This window comes from Melanostigma gelatinosum (genome assembly GCF_949748355.1).
Source record: "Melanostigma gelatinosum genome assembly, chromosome: 24".
Classification (NCBI taxonomy): domain Eukaryota; kingdom Metazoa; phylum Chordata; class Actinopteri; order Perciformes; family Zoarcidae; genus Melanostigma; species Melanostigma gelatinosum.
Window position 1 is genome coordinate 2,198,732 of NC_136657.1, and position 20,000 is coordinate 2,218,731.

At 43.0% G+C, this 20,000-nt stretch overlaps 1 protein-coding gene across 1 annotated transcript in view; it reads right to left on the bottom strand.

Moving 5' to 3' along the window:
* The window catches only part of LOC306797451 (dystrophin-like), a 218,733-nt gene that overhangs the window by 15,625 nt on the left and 183,108 nt on the right, over positions 1–20,000 (bottom strand). The window contains 8 exon segments of the mRNA XM_079296817.1: positions 2,899–3,010; positions 4,711–4,877; positions 6,553–6,710; positions 7,403–7,488; positions 7,569–7,770; positions 11,315–11,389; positions 11,531–11,592; positions 18,995–19,207. Of these exon segments, the coding sequence (XP_079152943.1) occupies positions 2,899–3,010; positions 4,711–4,877; positions 6,553–6,710; positions 7,403–7,488; positions 7,569–7,770; positions 11,315–11,389; positions 11,531–11,592; positions 18,995–19,207 (1,075 nt within the window).

Below are 20,000 nucleotides of genomic sequence, written 5' to 3' on the forward strand. Positions count from 1 at the left end.
ATGGAAGCACCTGCTACTCCCGCAACAAACGACGGTGGTGACGAAGACCAACACCAGTGGATCGCTAGCGAGTTAGTGAGCTGAGGAAGTGTTGAGAGTTGTGCAGCACTAGTTGGCTAACGTTAGCTGTAGCTGTATACACGGATTGACAGGAGCCGCGAGAGCGCAGCATTCGGGGAATTCTTCGCAGCTGTGTGCAAGCTGTCTGTGACGCTGAACACACCTCTACCTGCCTCAGCGGCCTGTGAAAGGCTATTTAGCATCGCAGGACTAGTCTTCAGCCCATGAAGAGCGAGACTGAATTCTCGCAATTTTGAAAACCAACTTCTTTTGAAGATGAACAGGACATGTTTCAGTTTCAAGTAATGACTGGGTTGTTACTTTAGTATTGATCATGTTTTGATATTTGAGTCATGTTGTGGATGATCAGATGGAGTTATGATGGTAGCAGTCGCCCAATTGCAGATTCAGCTTGAGCAAAACCTGTTTGTCTGTTGTGTTCAAATCAGGCCCATAGGAGTTTACAAGGCAGGTGTCCTTTCTCACAACACTGACCTGATGCATCAAGTGGATATGTTTTGCTGAACATAATATTATGCATTTGCCCTCTATATCCTCTAGTCTAATGAGCAGACTTATAAACGCACTGTTACAACTCCTTCATAGTGTCATATTGCTTTTCGGAGAATTATGATGATAAGTTCATAGTAGATGCAAAAGTATACTTATGTACAGGCACGTGCACAGACATTTTGGGGGGCAGGTGCTCAAGCAAAAAAAAGGGCACCCATCGCCAAAATTATACATGAAATTAAAATAATGATAAATAAATAAATAACACAGTCGGATATTTTCAACGTATATATTTATTTTTGTTAACGCAACCAATACTAACTCAAATTATCAAATTGAATAAATAAATGAATAATAGGCAAAAACAAGGCCAGACAAAAACAAAGACAAAACAAAGACGGGCTGATGGCATTTGATGCAAGAGCAGTGACTTCAAATGCTGGGGTGGTGATTTCCATGCAGAGAATGAATGCGAAGTTAATCGCATTTTTGTACATTTTTGCATCCCCTAGGGCCAGGTCAGGTGGATGTCTTTCGCAGATCTCATTGAGGAGCATCATTATAGCTTCCAGATTTCTCTGCTTGCTGCTTTTCCCTGTCCTTCTGTTTTTGTAGTCTCTCTTTTCTTGGCATTATGCTGCAATTTTTTTTAAATGACATAAATCAATGTTGTGCATAATAATCAAGACATTACATATCTCTCTAAAGCTGACAACACAGTACACACCCATGTTTTTACTGTTTTCTGACAGTTGAAGCATAAGCAGCATTACACTAATAATAGCCTATAGCCTACCACAATACCTCACCAGACTGTCATGTAGCTCAACTTAAGACCTACCTTTCTTTTTAATAATTAAAATAATTAATGTCTGCCTGCCTCTCTCCCCTCTCTCTTCATTAAACATGACAAACGTCAGTAAAACAACTGGGCAAGGCTTTTAAATCATGGATTTCGTGAGGGGTTTTTTTGTTTGTTTTTTAGCAAACGTCGGACCAGTTGCGACGTAATGTTTTCAGCGGCGCTAATTGTTGTTGTTAATTTATCACCAAACAACGTCGGGGTATTGCACTGTCATTACCTGTCTGTCTGATGCTCCGGGTCAGAGAAGAAGTTGGCTTCAGCCGTTTAGCCTGATGCTCAGCACTGCACGCGCAGTAGGCAGTAAGTGAAGGAGGAGGAGGGAGGGGCGCGTGGGAGGCTTGTGGGCGCCGCGGTGCATGTCGGGGCGAAATTCTCACAAGAACTCAAATAAATGCCCCGTCAGATATCGAAACACATTTGGGGGGAATTGATGACAGAAAAAGTAATTTTTATTTTATTATATTTATAAAAAATTGGGCACCCGCAGAAAGGGCACTTTTCTCATCCAGGGCAAAAGGGCAGGTGCTTGAGCACCACTAGGGGTCTATCTGTGCACGTGCCTGCTTATGTACAATATATTATGTTGAACATTGTTGCTCCTGGATGGATCACAGCCAACCCAATTATGTTCAACACAGCTCCATGTCCTTGGTCATGTTGCCACAGCACTTAAAAGAATAAACTTCATCATTCTCACAATTCTAACCCTTTGCTTTTTTATTAACAGCATTTACTTGTACTTTTACTTTCAATGAACAGGTTATGATGTTCATTTCATGTTCAGGTTATGATGTACATTTAATATCAGAAAATTACTTTTGATACTTAAGTACTTTTGTACTTAAGTACAATAAATATCAGATACTTTAAGACTTTTACTCAAGTAGTATTCTAAGAGGTGACTTTTTACTGGAGTAGTTTTCCAGTAAGGTATCTTTACTTTTACTCAAGTATGGCTTTTGAGTACTTTATACACCACTGGCTAATATAAAGAAAAATAAGAAAAAGAAAAGAAAATCTGCCAAAGAGCAACTCCAGATGTTTACAAATTAAAGCGTGAATATCATTTGTTTAATTTGTAAATAAACAAATCTGAAAGCAACATGTCTTGCTAAGCTAATTGTCTGCTAGCTCATATTTAGCATACAGACATGAGAGTGGTGTCGATTTTCGAGAAGATAATTAATTATTAATTAATTAGGGTTGTTAGCTGTCATGACTGCAGGAAGTCCAATATACAAAGATGGCTGCTCACCAAAAACAAAAAAGGCTTGTTGAAATAAGATACTGGTAGGACAAGCATCAACACTCTCAGCGACTGCACGGATCTCGGCGTGCAGATGGTTTTCACTTCGTAACAGGAGGAAGGAAATGATTCGACAAGTCTGGCAAAGAAAAATTTCCATCTTTCTCCGTTTTCATTGACACATCGCAGAGCAGGAATATGAATATATTTATACCGGAGTGCAGTACTCGACCATGGGGTACTGCATCTTGTGTCCCTTGGCGACGCGACCGCAGAAGAAGCAGCTTTGGCAAATGTCATAGTTGAAATGCTTCAGACTCCGATATCTGGGGAGGGAAAGAGAGGTCAGGCGGGAGGTCGAGAGAGCAAAAGGAAGAAAACAAAAGGAGGAGAGAGGAGACGTGGGAGTGAAAGAAAAGAGAGCAAAAAGAAGAAAGGGAGATGGTAGAGGAGCAGGAATAGAAAACAAAGAAAGAGAGAGAATCAATAAAAGAGGTAAATTTATAGCTCTGTTTTCTCCGGGGTCGGAGTAGTTAAAATTCTTTCAGCCCAGTAATTAAATGAGATATTTATTCTCTGGTCCTGGGACTCTTCATTGAAATGTATTGCTGCTCTTGTAATGAAGGGGCCCACCAACAACAGAGCAGACACACCTCCTTCATCCGCATTCTAAGGGTCGTGGTTACACATGGGGCTACAGTTCTGTCAGTAGCATCAATCATTCATATGCAGAAGTGGGCTGTTTTACTGGCCTGCTGCTGCTGTTGAATTGAGATGAATAGGTTCACAGCTGGATCTCAACTCTGGTGACTGTAAAAAATGTGAAGCTTATTTGTTTTTACTGAAATAATAACTCCCAAAAAACAAGTTCTGTATGTGCAGAAGAGAAAGCTATGGAAGCCTTTCTAAAGTTCTGTCATATCTTGTCATCTGTGAAAACGGGTGTCAGGATCATTTCAAGTGTTTGTTGATGTAATACTCCTTTCGGCCACAAGAGGCCAAGTGACTAAACGCATTCATGTTTTCTTCCCATCAACAACATGGGGTAGTGGTGTACTTCAGGCTCTAGTGGCCCCCCCCAAAAAATCCCCAGTCAAAACTTTTTTTTAGACTGAAGAAAGTAACTTAGAAAGATTTTCTTTTATTCACCTGTTAACACAGGAGATAAAATATATATATCAGACTCACCTGCCTCTGAGGGCTTCACGAGTAATTCTATGAAGGAGAAAACGAGTGCATGTGACTCATACAAATCTGTTCGTATGAGTGCTTCTTGCAAATAGAACCGACTCCCTGGTGACATCAATTTGGCAATTATCAATACAGCTTCTTTGAACAGATGCTGAAGCGTCACGTTTAAAATAGCTGGCTATAAAACACCTCGGCGGGTGTCATGATAAAGAGAATAGCTTTGTGGAGCCAACCAGGGAGCCGTCTTTCTCTTTTCTTTTTCTGTGTGTGCAACACATGAAAAGAAATATGATCAATCACACTTCTCTTGTCTTCCTGTTGAAATAAAGAAGAACATGACGGGGGCAAGGATGCTCTTCTGTATTATCTCTACAGCAAAAAGCAATGTCTTCTCCACAGTTATTTGAAAAAACAGACTATGGTGAGATGCAAATAAATCTAAAAGAACAAGTAAAGCTGATCTATGCTAAGGACCACATATTGATATATTAAAACACTATTTCCAGAAACCATTGCACTTAAATCAGTTTCAACCTTCCTGACGTAGAGGTTGAGTGCTGCACCACAAAAGAGCATAATCCTCATTCACTTTCATTTGGGCTGAACTGAAAATTACACTCGTTTTGTGTTTTATTGCCCTCTATGTAATGAGATGAAGAATATAATACTCGGCAAAATGGCTCCAATTCTGCTCATTTCTCCTGATTAGACATTCAGATGTGCTGCTCAAAAGGTGGATTACATGTGGAACATTCACCTATCATGCCCGTGACAAAAAAAGAACACATTTGTACTGTGAAAAGGAAAAGTGGTTGTGCTGCGTGGCTCTAGTGACCTGAATCCTATGATGGGACACTCCTTGCAGATATTACACTTGGCCTGGTGCTTGGCGGTTTCGGCGGCGGCGACGCGGTGCAGGACGGGCAGCCACACCATGGACTGGGGCTCCAGGCGCATCCAGTCCAGGAACATGGCGGCTTCCAGCTCGGGTTTGTTATTGGCCTGGGAAGAAAATGGACTCACCGTAAGCATAGTTTGCAAATGAAACAAAATGGATTAGTACAACTCAGCCATGGTGACTCCTAACACACAGGAGTGTGTCCGTCCAATATGTTCTGTTTCAATACACATTCGTTGGCATTTAGCCTTTCAAAAACAAAACAAAAAAGCTTCCCACATGACTGACTAAATCAAACTAAATTAAAATACCACTTTTTGAAAGTCTATTCTCCCCGTCTTATTTTGAAAGAAAACCTGTAAATAAACTAACAAGTACTGTGTGTGTATCCACAATCTGATGTTATTTTCCTCTGTGCCTTAGAGTTGTCTGTTAAAAAACTATTAAAAACACATCAGTGAGCCACACTGGTTCCACATACACCGTCATGCTGTGCCAAGTACTCACTCGAGCACCCATCGGGGATCAATCCAACGGCGGAAATAGCCCCCAACAAATAAAATAATGCAAATGCACCATTTCCTGTTATTTGCTAAAAAACTAAAGTCACCAGCTGCTACGCAGCCATTATTTAATGTCTCTTGCTCGATAATGAAAGCATTAGACAGATGGGGGGGGGGGGGGGGGGGGGATAATCAGAGACATATTGGCTTCATCGATTCCATTTCATTTTTTTAAATTTTTAAATGGAATTGACCACCCACAGCGCCCTCCTTCTATCTCACGCCCGCATGCACACCGATTCCTCAGAGGGGGCAGCTGGAGTGAAGCTAAGCTATCTGCAGTTCTCTTTAGGGCTAGATGAGATGAGACAGTCCTCCTGGTGTGCACACTTCAGGGTGTGCATGTGTGTCTTTCAACCATTGCTTTTGAAGCTGCAGGTTCTATCAGGTGTAGCTAGCTAGCTAGCTAGCTAATCAAGCTAACGTTGGCTCCATGAGTTGTTTATTTACTTTTCCACTTTTGTGTCTTGTATTAAAATTAGACCACGTAAGGGGTCTTAAAATAGGTTACATAAATAATATAATGCTACAACTGAGGCTAAAGCTAACAAGCCAAAAACTCAACTACTCAGAATGAATGACCCATCGGACAGTATGGTACATGGTGTTCATTCTGTCCTGTTTGTGAGCATTCTCCATGTTTCCATCCCAGCTACATCTCTGCAGCTGTCAGAGATCATTTCTCTGTCTCTGGTCCTATTTACTGGACTCCGCCATGCACCTCTTGTTTACATTTGCCCATTATTTTCTGTAAATCTCAAAGCACCATATCCAGTTGCTTTCTATGAATAAACCTAATTTAGCAAAATGTAAATACTCAATGGACTGTGCTAATATGAGACCTTCATCTGAAGGGCCTTAGGCATCAGTGCTAATATGAGACCTTCATCTGAAGGGCCTTAGGCATCAGTGCCAATATGAGACCTTCATCTGAAGGGCCTTAGGCATCAGTGCCAATATGAGACCTTCATCTGAAGGGCCTTAGGCATCAGTATCAATATGAGACCTTCATCTGAAGGGCCTTAGCCATCAGTGCCAATATGAGACCTTCATCTGTAGGGCCTTAGGCATCAGTGCTAATAGACATGCGGGCTATAGCATTTGACTGTTACTATTATTAGTGAGTGCATTCTTTACGACCTATACCTATAAGTTCCCAGAGTCAAACCACACCGCCAAGTCAAAACATATCACTTAGAACTAAATGTTCACGTACAAACTGGAAGCAGCTGCGGACGGAGGGCTCGATGTTGGAGCCGCCAAAGGAGGCGACCTCGCCGAGCTGCCGGGGGATCTGGATGGAGTCGTGGAGGAGGAGACCCAGGCGACGCTGGTCACAGAAACCTGTTGCGCTGGCAACCTGCCTGAACAAGACTGGAGGATGGAGGGAGAGGAGGAGGAGGAGAAGGAGGGTTCCAAAGGGAGAAATGAGACACGAACATCAGACAGGTCAGTTAGAACTCAGTAATCCTGTTTATGATGGAGACATTATCAGGGCTCATAAATCTACTTCCCCCCATTTTCCAACTTTTTAGCTCAAGTATAATAAAGTACTTAGTAAAGACCAGGCGGCTCCTGCTGTTCCACTTTTCCATATTTTGACGTGATAAACGACATGTTAGGGCATCGACCCGTGAAACGCAGCTGAGAATGGCGTCGACGAAAATGTACGTTTTTTTAAGAAGTCTTGAATTCTGAATCTCAAACATTGCATCTCATAATACATTACGCTGCTGAACCCGAATCAATCGCGATACCATAAATCACAAGAGATCAAGCAGCAAAAGAGGGATTGACGAGGTCACACCAACAGTTTCAATGACCTACAATTGTTTCTATTGTTCATTTGGCCCACGTCTCCTGGCTGCAGATATGTGTTCACGTCCTGCCACTCTGCAAAATTCAGACAACAATGTGATTTCCTGGAGAAGCCGAGCCATTGTTTTAATGCTCCACTGTGATTAGCTCAGCTGTTTCTGAGTGTTAGGAGTATTAAAGCACTGCATCCTCTGATTTGAATCCCTTATATAGCGCATGCGGTCTGTGTGTGTGTGCGTATTACTTACATCTGTATTTATCCTCCAGGTGAGCCTTGCAGAGTGAGATGATTCCAGTTTTGAATGACAGAGTTCGGATCTTTCCGGTGCGCCCACTATCACCCAAAAAAACAGCAAAAAACAGCATGTCAGAGGATGTTCAATTTCACTGAAATAATAAAAAAGCTCCACGTACGTGTCGTAGACGTTGAGCAGCCAGTTGAGGCACATGTCCACGCACAGCGGGATGTTGACCAGGTGGGAGTGGCTCTGCTCCAGCCGCTGGTACAAGCTGGTCAGACAGGTGACCAGCAGGGAGATGTCCAGCAGCTGCTCGTTCTGCTTCAGGCCGTGCTGATCGAACACCTCGCACGCCATCGGCATGCTCAGCAGGTCCACTGCGGACGGAGAGTCGGTTAGCGGACAGCTCACACTACGCTTCAACAGAACCTGCTCGGTTCAGATGCCCCGAGTTCAAAAAGTGTCCTTGAGCTGCTCAAGGAGAGCAATGAGAAGGACTCCGGGGATCAATAAAGTATCACATTATTGTTGGAATGCTTAACAGCATTCCAACAATAATCTTTATTTTTTCTTCAAATCTTTATTCAACTTCTTCTATTTCTTCCGTCCCACCTCTTCTTCGCCTTCATTTTTTAAGCTACAGAAACCGTTCAACTATCAAAATGTTCAGCTCTTTAATGACATGTGTGCTATATCTTTTCATATTTCTAATCTTTAAACGTTTTGAATTATTAAGCTTTTTGCAATTTTGATTTTGAATGGGATTTCAATGGAGAAAATGTTCAAATCCTCTTAAACTTCTTCAACTTTCAAATCCTTCAACTATCTCATATTTTCAGCTACAGACACCATTTCAACTTTACAATGTTGAGAAAATCCTGATCTATTGCCACATTATTCAGCTTTGTGATATATTTTACACTTTTTGAACTGCAGCAATTTAACTTTCATGATTTTTCAGTCCTTTTCTGACTTTATAATGGGTGTGTATTGCGGAGCTTAGAGTGCGTGATGTCACCGCTAGAGTGAAGAGCAGCTTGAGATTGTTGTGAAAAAAATATTTGTATTTTGCCACACACACACACACACACACCCCATTTTTAAATAAAAGCCGCACACGCATGATTTGTTGCAGCTGTTACGTGTTGCAGCTCGGCCAATCAGATATGAGTATTCTGATAAGTTTCCTGATTCGAGTGACATTTACACACACCGCGACACAAGACGGAGAGACGAGGAAAGACATGGCAGAGCAGGACAATAGTCATGTAAGCTGTAAAAGATAAAACATCGGACAATCTCCAAATGAGAAAGTTTGCCAGAGATATCAGAGCCTCTCTTTCTTCTCTCTCTCTCTCTCACTAATTCTTTCTTCTCTCTCTCACTAATTCTTTCTTCTCTCTCTCTCTTTCTCTTTCTTCTCTCTCTCTCTCTCTCTCACTAATTCTTTCTTCTCTCTCTCTCTCTCTCTCATAGTCATTCAGGTCTTAGAGACTTTTAGAGGACCCCCCCACACACACACACACACACACCCCCCATTTCAAAATAAAAGCCCCAAAGAGTGGATTCTAATTGAACTGCTTGTGATGAAGCCAGGCATTTAATAACCTCTGTTTATGTGTGTCTAACATTATGATTATGTCTCCACTCCCCCCCTCCCAACGGTCAACGAGTCAATTGAAGGTAAAAAGAGAACGGCTAAATGTGCAGTGATTAGAATTGATAGGATGAAGGCTACAGAGGACAAGATATTTCATTTTTTAATAATCGTTTACATACAAGAGCTCTGATTAGAATCTTTGAAGTGCTGTCTGCATTATCAAATGCATATATCCAGGCATGGTGGTAACCCCATGATCCCACGCTACTTCATGACTTCACCAAACTTTGTCTTTTGTAATCGTTTTGAATGAGACCCCAAGCAGCAAAAAATGACAGTGTGCATTTTAATTTTATTTCTAAACTTGACAGCTACACTGTAAATAACTCAAATATCATTATGGTGCACCTCAAGGTTGTGGTTCCACTTGAAGCTGCATGAACTGATATCTTAACACAAGGTCTCGCCCTTTTTTTGTCACAACTGTTAAACAGTCAAGGTTTCTACGTACTGCTTTAGCGACTGAAGTATTCATATATTGTCTTGTTTGTATTCAAATGAAAAGAGAATTCTACAAAAAGAAGATTGATTATTTTGTGTACCACTGTGGAATGCCGTTAAGGCAACTACCTGGTAGAGAAGGGAGGAAAAGAAAAGGAGATTGAGGGGGAGGAAAAAAAGAAATGAGAAGAAGAAACAGAGAGTAATCAACAAAAGAGAGAAATGCCCACCAAGTCTCCTGCTGGGAATAATGGGAGCAGAAGAAAAACATTGTTCGCCGGGGTTAATCACGAAACCTGTTCATTGTTATTTTTAGAAAGCCTCCTTATCATAAATAGTGCTTCAGTGCAATGCAGCACCACATACGCCAGAAAACACATCACATGCATAACAGCTCGTAGGTGGCTCACACTCTTCAGCTCCACCGGCCAAAGACGAGAAGGATCAGTAAACACACATATGGGCATGGGCACACACACACGCACACACGCACACGCACACACGCACAGCCGAGTGGAAAAAAAATACACTAATGCTGCGTTCACACCAAACGCGTTGATTTTTTGACGCACCGCAAAAACGAGTCCAACACGCCGCCGGTCGTGTTCACACCAAACGCCGCAAAATCGCGTAGAGCCGGAGAGGGGGCGTGGTTTATCGACTGGAAGCCGTTCACCTGGCCGCCATTTCTTTCCGCTATCAACCATGAAAGGAATAAGGACAATTGCTGCTTTGTACGTGTTGTGGAAGTCCCTCAAATGTCGGAATGCCAAACGCCGTCATGTCTGGTTCATAACATTGTTCAGAGGAGCTCCGTGGATTGTATCGAGCTGTATTCACTGTGTCTAACAAGCCACCGGTCGCTGTTTACTACAGCTGTAGGAACACAACATAAACTGATTTGGTTGTGACTTAACGGAAAATAAACCGACAAAAAGGGACTCCTAAATAACTACATAATGATGCAGATTTGTACTTGTCTTCTCCGACAAAAAGGGACTCCGAAATAACTACGTAATGATGCCGATTTGTAGGTTACTGGTCTTCTCAATGGAGCTCTGATGGATCGGTGCTAGGCTATGCTAACATCGTAGCAGCTCCACCAGCACTCAATAACATCATGTAGACGTAAATACGGCAGCGTCTATTCATTGTTTGTACCGTATGGTTTACACACACACATGTATACACATAGTTTGGTCCGGTCTCTGTTGATATGAGGTATCGTAGAGCTCTGGGTGAACACAGACGGCTACAGGATTTATTTCCTGATTCAACAACGGCAGGAAGCCAGTGATGACAGGGGGAGCAACTCAACGCTGATAGGCTATCGCGCCACAGCGTCACGCGATTATGTCGCAGAAGTTGAAAAATTTCAACTCGCGCGTTGGCGATTTTGCGGCGTCCAGCGCAAAAACGCGTCTAAGGCGCCATCGCAAAATCGCGGCGGGCCAGTCTCATCGCGTCTGTGCATAGACTTTGTATGTAATCTCGACGCGCGTCAAAAAATCAACGCGACCGGTGTGAACGCAGCATAAGGAATGAAGTGTAGAGGAGACGATCCGAGGAGAAGCAGCATATGAGGTGAATTAAATAAAAGACATGTAAGTGGAGGAAAAGAAGGATCAAAGCAGGAGTGTAGCAGGGCTGGAACACAATGAGATGAGCTCTCATGATGAGAGGAGTGTACTTGAAGCAAGAGACAGAAACCCTACGTGACGGCACATTCAGAAGAGGTATACATGTAAATGAGATATATATATATATATATATATATATATATATATATATATATATATATATAGACGGAGGGTACTCACGGCAGAGAGCCTTCTGCAGGCGCCTGAGCTTCATGGCTGTCCGGTAGGCCGAGAACCGAACGTTGTTTAGGTCGGCTAAAGAAAGAGAAACAAGAGGGAAGAGTTGGGAGAGGAAAGGAGATGGTGGACTCAACCAAAGCAGACGGCTTCAGAAATTCTTCCATCTCATCTGATCACCCAACTCCACGGCACGTGCGCGAGAATTTGGAATCTTACCCAGAGACTGGTAGAGCTCGGCCATCTTGGGATGGTCCCAGCATGTCGTCTGGGTCTGGTGGCTGGAAGGGGACAAAAAAAAGAGACTGAATGGTCAGATCAGTCTCTATATTAATTAAGGACTCACAAATATATTTTGTGATTTATATGAAAATGACTCTCGCCACAATAAGTAATTATCATTCTATATAAATGTTTACAAAAACCCACATATTATAAAGGTAGGATTCGCAAATATGTTTCTGAAGCACACACAAATATTTCTCGTTTTACATACATGTAATATGAATCCACAAATATATGGAGCTGGAAGGAGTTGAAAAAGATATGGCTGTTGTTACATTCATATAGAAACTGTTAAACTTTACAAACTGCTTGTCATGGGTCAATTTCACTTTGAAAGTCCCCCGACATCTTTTTTCAACAAGGAACTATCTCTAGCCAATCAGATGTCTCCACTACCAACCAATCACAAGAGCGTGGCCAAATGGTGCCAAGGGGGCCCAAAAACACTTTCCCCGTAGACTGAAATGGGGAAAGAGACATCTGTAACTCAGCAGATAATTATTTCGAGGAATTCAAACGTTCTGCTCACTCTGCTCTACCAAGAGCTTTACTTCCCCAAACAAATCCACTGTACCAAACTAAATGGGCCTAACATTTGACAAACAAAGGTTAGCAAACCGTGGCTTAAAAAGCACACAGACTGCATCACGGCAGTGTGACAGAGGACGACGAGGAAGAGAGAGAAAAGAGGCAGAGATGGATGGCTGCTGTGTCATTCTTCCCTCACACGTTCTGTCCTCGTGACTGCAGCTCGCCGCTCACAGGAGGCTGTGCACTTGTCTGTGTGTGTGTGTGAGTGTGTGGGAGACAAACCGATCAGAGTGAAAAGGGAACGTATGTCTGTGTGTGTGTGTGTGTGTGATTCACGCCGTCAGAACTGAAATGCGGGACGTGCATTTTCCCAACGGAATACGAATGATTCCGATGATATTTAAAAAACTCGTTGGTGGTCTTCAACCCTTTTCAAATATTCCAGCTCTCACTGAATATTACCTCGCCTCAGATGAGCTGTGTGGTAAATTCACTGAACAGTCACTTGGACTCCTTAGTGACTGTTCAGTAACCCTAACCCTAAATGCATCTGAATACTTAATGCTAAAAACTTAAATACCTCAGACTCAAGCGCACTCAAATATTTGACTTTGAAAACCAACCATCCCTCTGAAAGTAGGTGGTCCAATTCCTCAGGTCATTTCAAGTGTTGCGATTAACACAATGGATGTCTTTGCAAACCAGAAAACCAGTAAAGTAAATGCATGAAAGAAACCGTATATCATTGTATTATACAGCACAATGGTTGTGATGAAGGACTTCTGTATTGCAGAGAGAAACGAAGCCATGGTAAGCAAACGAAAAGCTGAAACGACTCGGGATGAAAAGTTGGTGATACGATTCAAATCCTTTCGTTTAATAAGGTGATATTTCACTGCTGCTTATTCCCTTAAACATGTTGTACATTTATGTTGTACATTGTTGTACATTTATGCCAGCTAGAATGAATTAGAGCCGTTGTGCGGCTGACGTGATGGTGAAAATGAGACAACAGCTGGAGGCGGAGAAAAGACTTCAAACTCACGGTTTTCTTCCATCTGTAAGAGCAAACACAGATTCCCATTTCTTCAGCACAGGTGTGTATGATCAGCCTCACACATGTGAATAGTAGGTTTGCAAAGTGGGCCACCACTGAGCACAGTGGGTGCTGTGGGTCAATGGGGGAAAAAATAAAACTGAACAAAACAGCTAAAAGAAATAACAGAGGCGCTGTTGTATTTTTATACAGTGCCACTCAGCGTCCCTTCACAGACAAAAGCCCTGTTTTCCGCTTCATAATGCTGGCCTGGGGCATGTTTTTTTACACAACTGCAACCCTTTCCCGACTTGTTAAAAGAACAAATGTCGAGTCGGTCACACACACAAGTGCACCTGCAGTTAACCTGCAGGTGCACATGCAAGACAGGTGACTAGCAGCTGTCTGCATCACCTGCTAGGAAACAAACAAACAAGGCTTAACCCTCAGTAAGTTTAAGTCCATCCATCCATTGTCTTTCACCATACCCCGAGGTACTTGACTCACTCCCAACCCGCTGTTTCCCGGCAGAGAACAACGGCCTCGGACTTGGAGGTATTGACTCTCAACACAAACACTTCACATTCGGCTGCAAACCGCCCCACTGCGTGCTGAAGGTCATGGTCTAGATGGAGCCAATAGAACCACATCATCTGCAAAGAGCAGAGATGCAATTCTGAGGTCCCCAAACCGGACACTCTCATCACCCCAGTTGTGCCTTGAGATCGGATATGACCGGTGGGGACCCTCCACAACCTGAGCTGCTGGGAGCAAACACCGTCTGGTGGTGCCATTTCTTGAATTGCCCTCCAATGCCAAAAGAAACGGAATCATTCGGAATTAGTGAATACCAGCCTGGGCAGTTTTTATTGGATGCTGTCAACGAAAACAACAAATTAGAGAGAGAGAGAGCAGTGTGTGCGTTACTTTACAAGGTCTGAGAACGAGAGCCGTTATTGTGAAAATGTTCTAGATTGGTTGATCGCTGCAGCCCTAGGGCAAACCAAATGCAAATTCCCCTGAAGAGATCAAGTAAGTATTGTGGTTTATTTCAAAATTGCATAAACTTCAAACCACAAACTCCCCGTCCCAATGTCTGCCACACCACCAACCTGTCCTCAACACCCTATCTGCCTCCTATAGGAAAGCAGATATTTGTTCAAAAGAGGACGATACAGCACACGGACACACATTGTTCCAATATGTCAACGGAACCACCTCCCACCAGATGTCTCATTGGGATGAATGAACAAAAACAACACAAGAGAAAAATCTCGCATCAGGGGCGGCCTGAATGAACCAAGCATCTCTAGTTTTGACTTTTTTTTATGCCTTTTGAAAACTGAAACCATCTCCTTAGAAAATGCAGCATGGCCCGAGGACAAGCCAAAGTGTTGATAATACATCGTAAACTGTCAGAAGATAAACCACCGCACACTGGGCGGCTCCCGCGAAGCAGTTACAGATTCGCTGCCTTGCTCGAGGGCGATATGATTGAAGCTGACTAGGGAGGGGGAAAGAGTAAGCGAAACAATTACTGGATGTTGAAGAAAACGTCTGAATCTGATCCTCTGTGCAGCATAAGTTTTAGTTGGATTGAACAGACAATTGCGCACACTTTCGTCACACAATAACACCCACACACCCTAACTCTGAACACACAATGCTACATATTACAGTCAACAGGCAGCTGAAAAGCTCTTTGTGGTGGTGACAGATAGGCGTTGTAAATAATGGACCCGCACAGAGACACGAGTGTCGCTTCTCGCTGCAGTCAATTATGGCTCTTGGATGAATGATTAAAAGGTGGTTTACGGGCTATGGCGATGTCTTCCTCTGCCTATCATTGAGAGGGAGTGCTGGCAGAATGTTTTCCCGCACACCAGGTTCGTGAATGAGCTCAAACATTGGCCTTCGGGGGTCTAATGTGAAGAGGAGTAAAGAAAAGGGTAAAAAGGGCATGAAAGCAGTATTCATCAGCTGGATATCAGAGGAGGCTGTTTGTTGAAAGAGAACCTAAAAGTACAAACGAAACCTGAAGGATCACACAGCGCTAGAAGATAATGACGATAATATCAATGCATTTTATGCATCTTTAAAAAATACGTGACGTTTTTGAAAGGATAATTCTGATGTTCTATATTTGAGTTATTGTAAACAAAGCCAATGAAAATAGCTGAGATACCCAGTGGTGTATAGTAACGAAGTAGAAATGCTTCGTTACTGTACTTAAGTAGTTTTTTTGGGTATCTGTACTCTACTTTACTACTTATATTTCTGTTGACTTTTACTTTACTACATTTTGCAAAGAAAACTGATACTTTTACTCCGATACATTTCCCCTGAAACCTTCGTTACTCGCTACAAAATCAAATCTATCTTCAGAAACAAAATGAATCACGAGAGCAGCGTCGGGGACTGTGGTGGAACACAGACTGCAAGCAAGCAGGTTTGGTGAATCAGTGGTCCTAGCAGCAAGTTAAATCATTGGTTAATCACGTTAATGCGCAATTGCAAACAAGTGCTCTCAAAGCCACGGTGTTTTGATTCCCAGTGATGCCCAGGATGCTACATGCTATAAGCTAGTGAGCGACTACATGAGTAGAATTCCACACAGGACGGGTGGGATGAGGAGAGGTGGATGGGTCAAACTAACACTGGTGTTTCCTCCAGGAGGCCGCAGTTTGTGCCGTGTGTGAAACAAGAAGCCAATGTTGATTTATTTGTGACGTGACTTCCGTACTTAAGCAACGCCACTTCCGTAGATATTTGAACACAAACCACGATCTTTTCCTGAACCCAACTAAGTAGTTTCATCGCCTAAACCTTAGTTTCCTGTGAAGATGGAAGTTTATTTTGAAAAGACAGTATGCATGTAACAAGCCAAAACAGACTCATGTTGCTGGACTTTTGCAGGAAAAACGCACGAAAAATGGAGTAACTTTTCGTAAGATATCAATAAAACAGGGATGAATTTATATCATTGTATAAAGAGAGTGACATGAGAAGATCAATCTCATGTCTGTAAGTTAAATCAGGTATGATCACTCTTTTAAAGTGATTAGTGACTCATCTAAAACATCTAAAAAAGGAATAACTTCAATAGAATCATTCTATACACTGTAGCTTCTTTACATTCTAATATAATGTAAAGAAGTTACATTCTAATACAATGTAACTTCTTTACATTCTAATAGAATGTAAAGAAGCTACATTCTAATACAATGTAAAGACGTTACATTCTAATAGAATGTAAAGATGCTCCATTCTAATATAATGTAAAGAAGTTACATTCTAATAGAATGTTCTAATATGTCTCTAATGTTCTAATATATTATCAGTTAGGTGCACAGAAATGGATGGCTTGACACCAAAAGCCTTATGTAATGTGAATTTGTTTCCCATCATCTTAAAATACAACCTGAGGATGCGGAAAAAATGACTTTGAATAAGAGTGGATTCATACTAATAAGTGGTTCTGCACATAAGTCACTTTCACACACGCAGTATGGTGTGAACTTTTCCTGCAGCAATGTTGGCAATGTTGCTGGTAACGCACGTCTGACGGCTCCCCCACAAAGTCTGGAAGAAGGGAAAACAGAAGCCGCTCTTCTCCTGTTCTATAGTGGAGGACATTCATATTTTACATTTTGGGCTGTGAGCTGCAGGGATTTTGGGCAGCCCAATTATACCCTCGGGCCATTATTTCAAAACTTGCAATGTGGATCAGAATGATCCGGATCATGAAATCTCCCTTTTGTCTCAATCAAAGGATCAAAATGAAGCCCCGAGATCTGAACAGAAAGAAATTAAAGCATGGCTGACCATTTCACGAAAGGTGAATTGTCCACCTACTTAAAGCTTAGGTCATGCTAAAAGGCGCTAACTTGACTCCGTTGAGCTCTGTGTTAAGAAGCTAGCTGGCTGGTGCGCTAGCTGGCTTTGGTCAATGGTTAAACTTTTTAAAAGGGAATTTCTTCTGAATCGCGTCACACATCGACTCTAGAAACAAACACCGACCCAATGATAGCTTTTGGATCTGGTTTAGCTGTGCTGAAGCTAACGTCAGCTTGCTAACGAACTACAGTGGGTACGGAAAATATTCAGACCCCTTTAAATTTTTCACTCTTTGTTTCATAGCAGCCATTTGCTAAAATCAAAAAAGTTCATTTTATTTCTCATTAATACACTCAGCACCCCATCTTGACAGAAAAAAACAGAAATGTAGAAATATTTGCAGATTTATTAAAAAAGAATAACTGAAATATCACATGGTCATAAGTATTCTGAAACTTCATACCAGACACTGAAACATTAACATTTGAAAGGCACATTCAACTGAGAGTTTGAATATAACGAACATCTTGCGTAACATCATTAGAAGTGAAGATCAGAAGATTAGATGGGCTATTTTTTATCTGCAGTGGGATGCAAATCATACTGACTTTTGGAATCAAATTAATCCAAATTTCTGTTGAAAATTTGTTCAAAATTTGACTAGACGTAATTTCAACCAAACATGTTATTTGTACCGAGACGTTTGTTCTCGCATGTATGCTGGTAGGGAAATATCGCAGTGTCGTCTTGCTGCCTCGATCAACCAGAACCGGTATCATATCTTACTCAAACACACCTGACCAGAAAAAGGCGTGCGGCTCGAATGTGGGGAAAGTTCTTTCCATCACTAACTCTGAATGCAGAAATTGGCCCCCCACCCTCCAAAGAAACCCACACACCAGGGTGAACTACAGCTTAATCTACGACAGCACACAAAGACACACACGCCATAACAATCATGCCCCAGCACGTCAGCACCACCATCCAGCAAGTTGAATCTCTGTGTTAGGGCTTTTTATCGATCAGCTGTATTTAATCAGTGCACACACACACACACACACCATTGGTGCCAAAAACTCTGCACCAGCCAGTCCGCTGCACCCCCTGCTCTTCATTTCTCCAACTCCTGAAGTGCACACATGTGCACGGAAGGTTCGTGTCCCATCATTGCAGGACAAGCACACCCCACTGTACTAAAACACGGATCAGCATGGTGATCCGGACCGCGGATGGTCAGCACAGTTGGACCTAAAACCCTGCTGTTTGCCTGGGGGGGGAAACAAAAAAAACGAGGCCCGGCATCATTTTTCCGGCCGAAAATAGATCAACAGCAGCGCATCCAAATCGCCTGTGCTCAGTGCGCACACACACACCTCCGCCGATCCAGACAACGGGCTGCTTTGCTGGCACGGGGGGTGATAGTGTTTTGCACCTTCCTGTGCGCGTTTGTGACTGTGAAGGAATGCAACACAGTGATACATCGCCGCTTTGCTTGGTACGGCCCTTCTCTCTCGCTCTCTTTCAGCCAACACACACATAAATTAACACAAATCCCTGTCGGGCCACATTCATACGGGTAAATAAAGGCAGGCAGGGCAGAGCTCCATTTGTATTCTGTTTCAACTATGAATAGCTTTGCTCTATGCTTGAGAGTCGGCCACGGATGTATTTGAACATGCTGGGTGACATTCATTGGAGATGCATGTTGGGTGGATTCATGCAGAAATAGGTTAACAGCACACCAAGTCAGAGATCCTATTTCTCCAAAATATCATTTGAATGCATCCTATTCCGGTTGTAATGCCTATTTTGGCGCAGATTCTTGCCCACAGTGGAGGTAATAATGCGCGTTGCCCGCTGTGTGTGTGGGAGATCTGTGCCCCGGCTCACCGCCTCTCCGCTAGCCGTGAACAGGTTTACTGCATTACGACCATTACCATCACCATTATTAATCACCGCCATAAGCAGTACCCCCCCCCCAGCCCGGCACTCACTTCCGAAGCTGCTCCCGCATCGCTGGCCGATCAGAGCGCTCCACGTCCGGGAAGAAATAAACCGATTCCCGGGGAAAAACCGAGGCGATATCCAGACCCCCTCCGCGGTCCGACCGAGCGTCCTCTACCACCGGGGAGAGGCGTCCGAGATTACTGTGTAGCCTACGTGTGTGTGTGTGCTCCTCTGCAAGCAGCAGCGGTGGGTTGCTCGGGCTGAACCGGCCAGCGAGACACAAGGGTCAATCTACTGGAATAAAACGAAGATGATTTCCGTTTGATGCTTCAAAATAAAAGCTTCGCGTAGAAAGAGGCTGCGTTTTTCTTTTGACATACCAACGTTACATCGTGGAAATAAGAAAAATCTATTCACAGAGATTGGTCCCATAGTTAGTCAGAAATTGGAGGATCGTAGAGCTCCTTCAGTCCACATGTTAAAGTGAAAATACTGAAGGCTGTGCCATTGTGTGTATTTTGAGCGTGTAAATAAGCATGAGGCACCTTGCATGGCAGTTTCTGCCATCAGTGTATGAATGTGTGTGTGGCCCTATCATTTTTGGATCAAAAACAATATGACAAGTGCCTCAGGGGTCAATTGGGCCCGCCCTCCCCCCTGCTGATTTTTACCCCAGGGTCCCTAAGTGGGTTAATCCAGCCCAGGGTGTTGACAAAAAGTAGGACGGTTGACACCTTTAATTTGAAATTAAAGTTAGCACAGTTTCGGGTTCTGTCCTCTCTGCTGGGAAACTTGAGCAGTTTAGATAGACGAGGCGGAGCTCAGGCCCCCTCTGCCTCCCTTCCCCCCATCCCGCTGTCTCTGAAAGCAAAGGAGCCTCAACACCATCCGTGGAGGTTTTTCACCTCACTGACAAGAGAGAGCGAGCAAGAGAGAGAGAGAGAGAGCAAGAGAGAGAAGAGAGAGAGCAAGAGAGAGAGAGAGCAGAGAGAGAGAGAAGAGAGAGAGCAAGAGAGAGAGAGAGAGAGAGCAGAGAGAGAGAGAAGAGAGAGA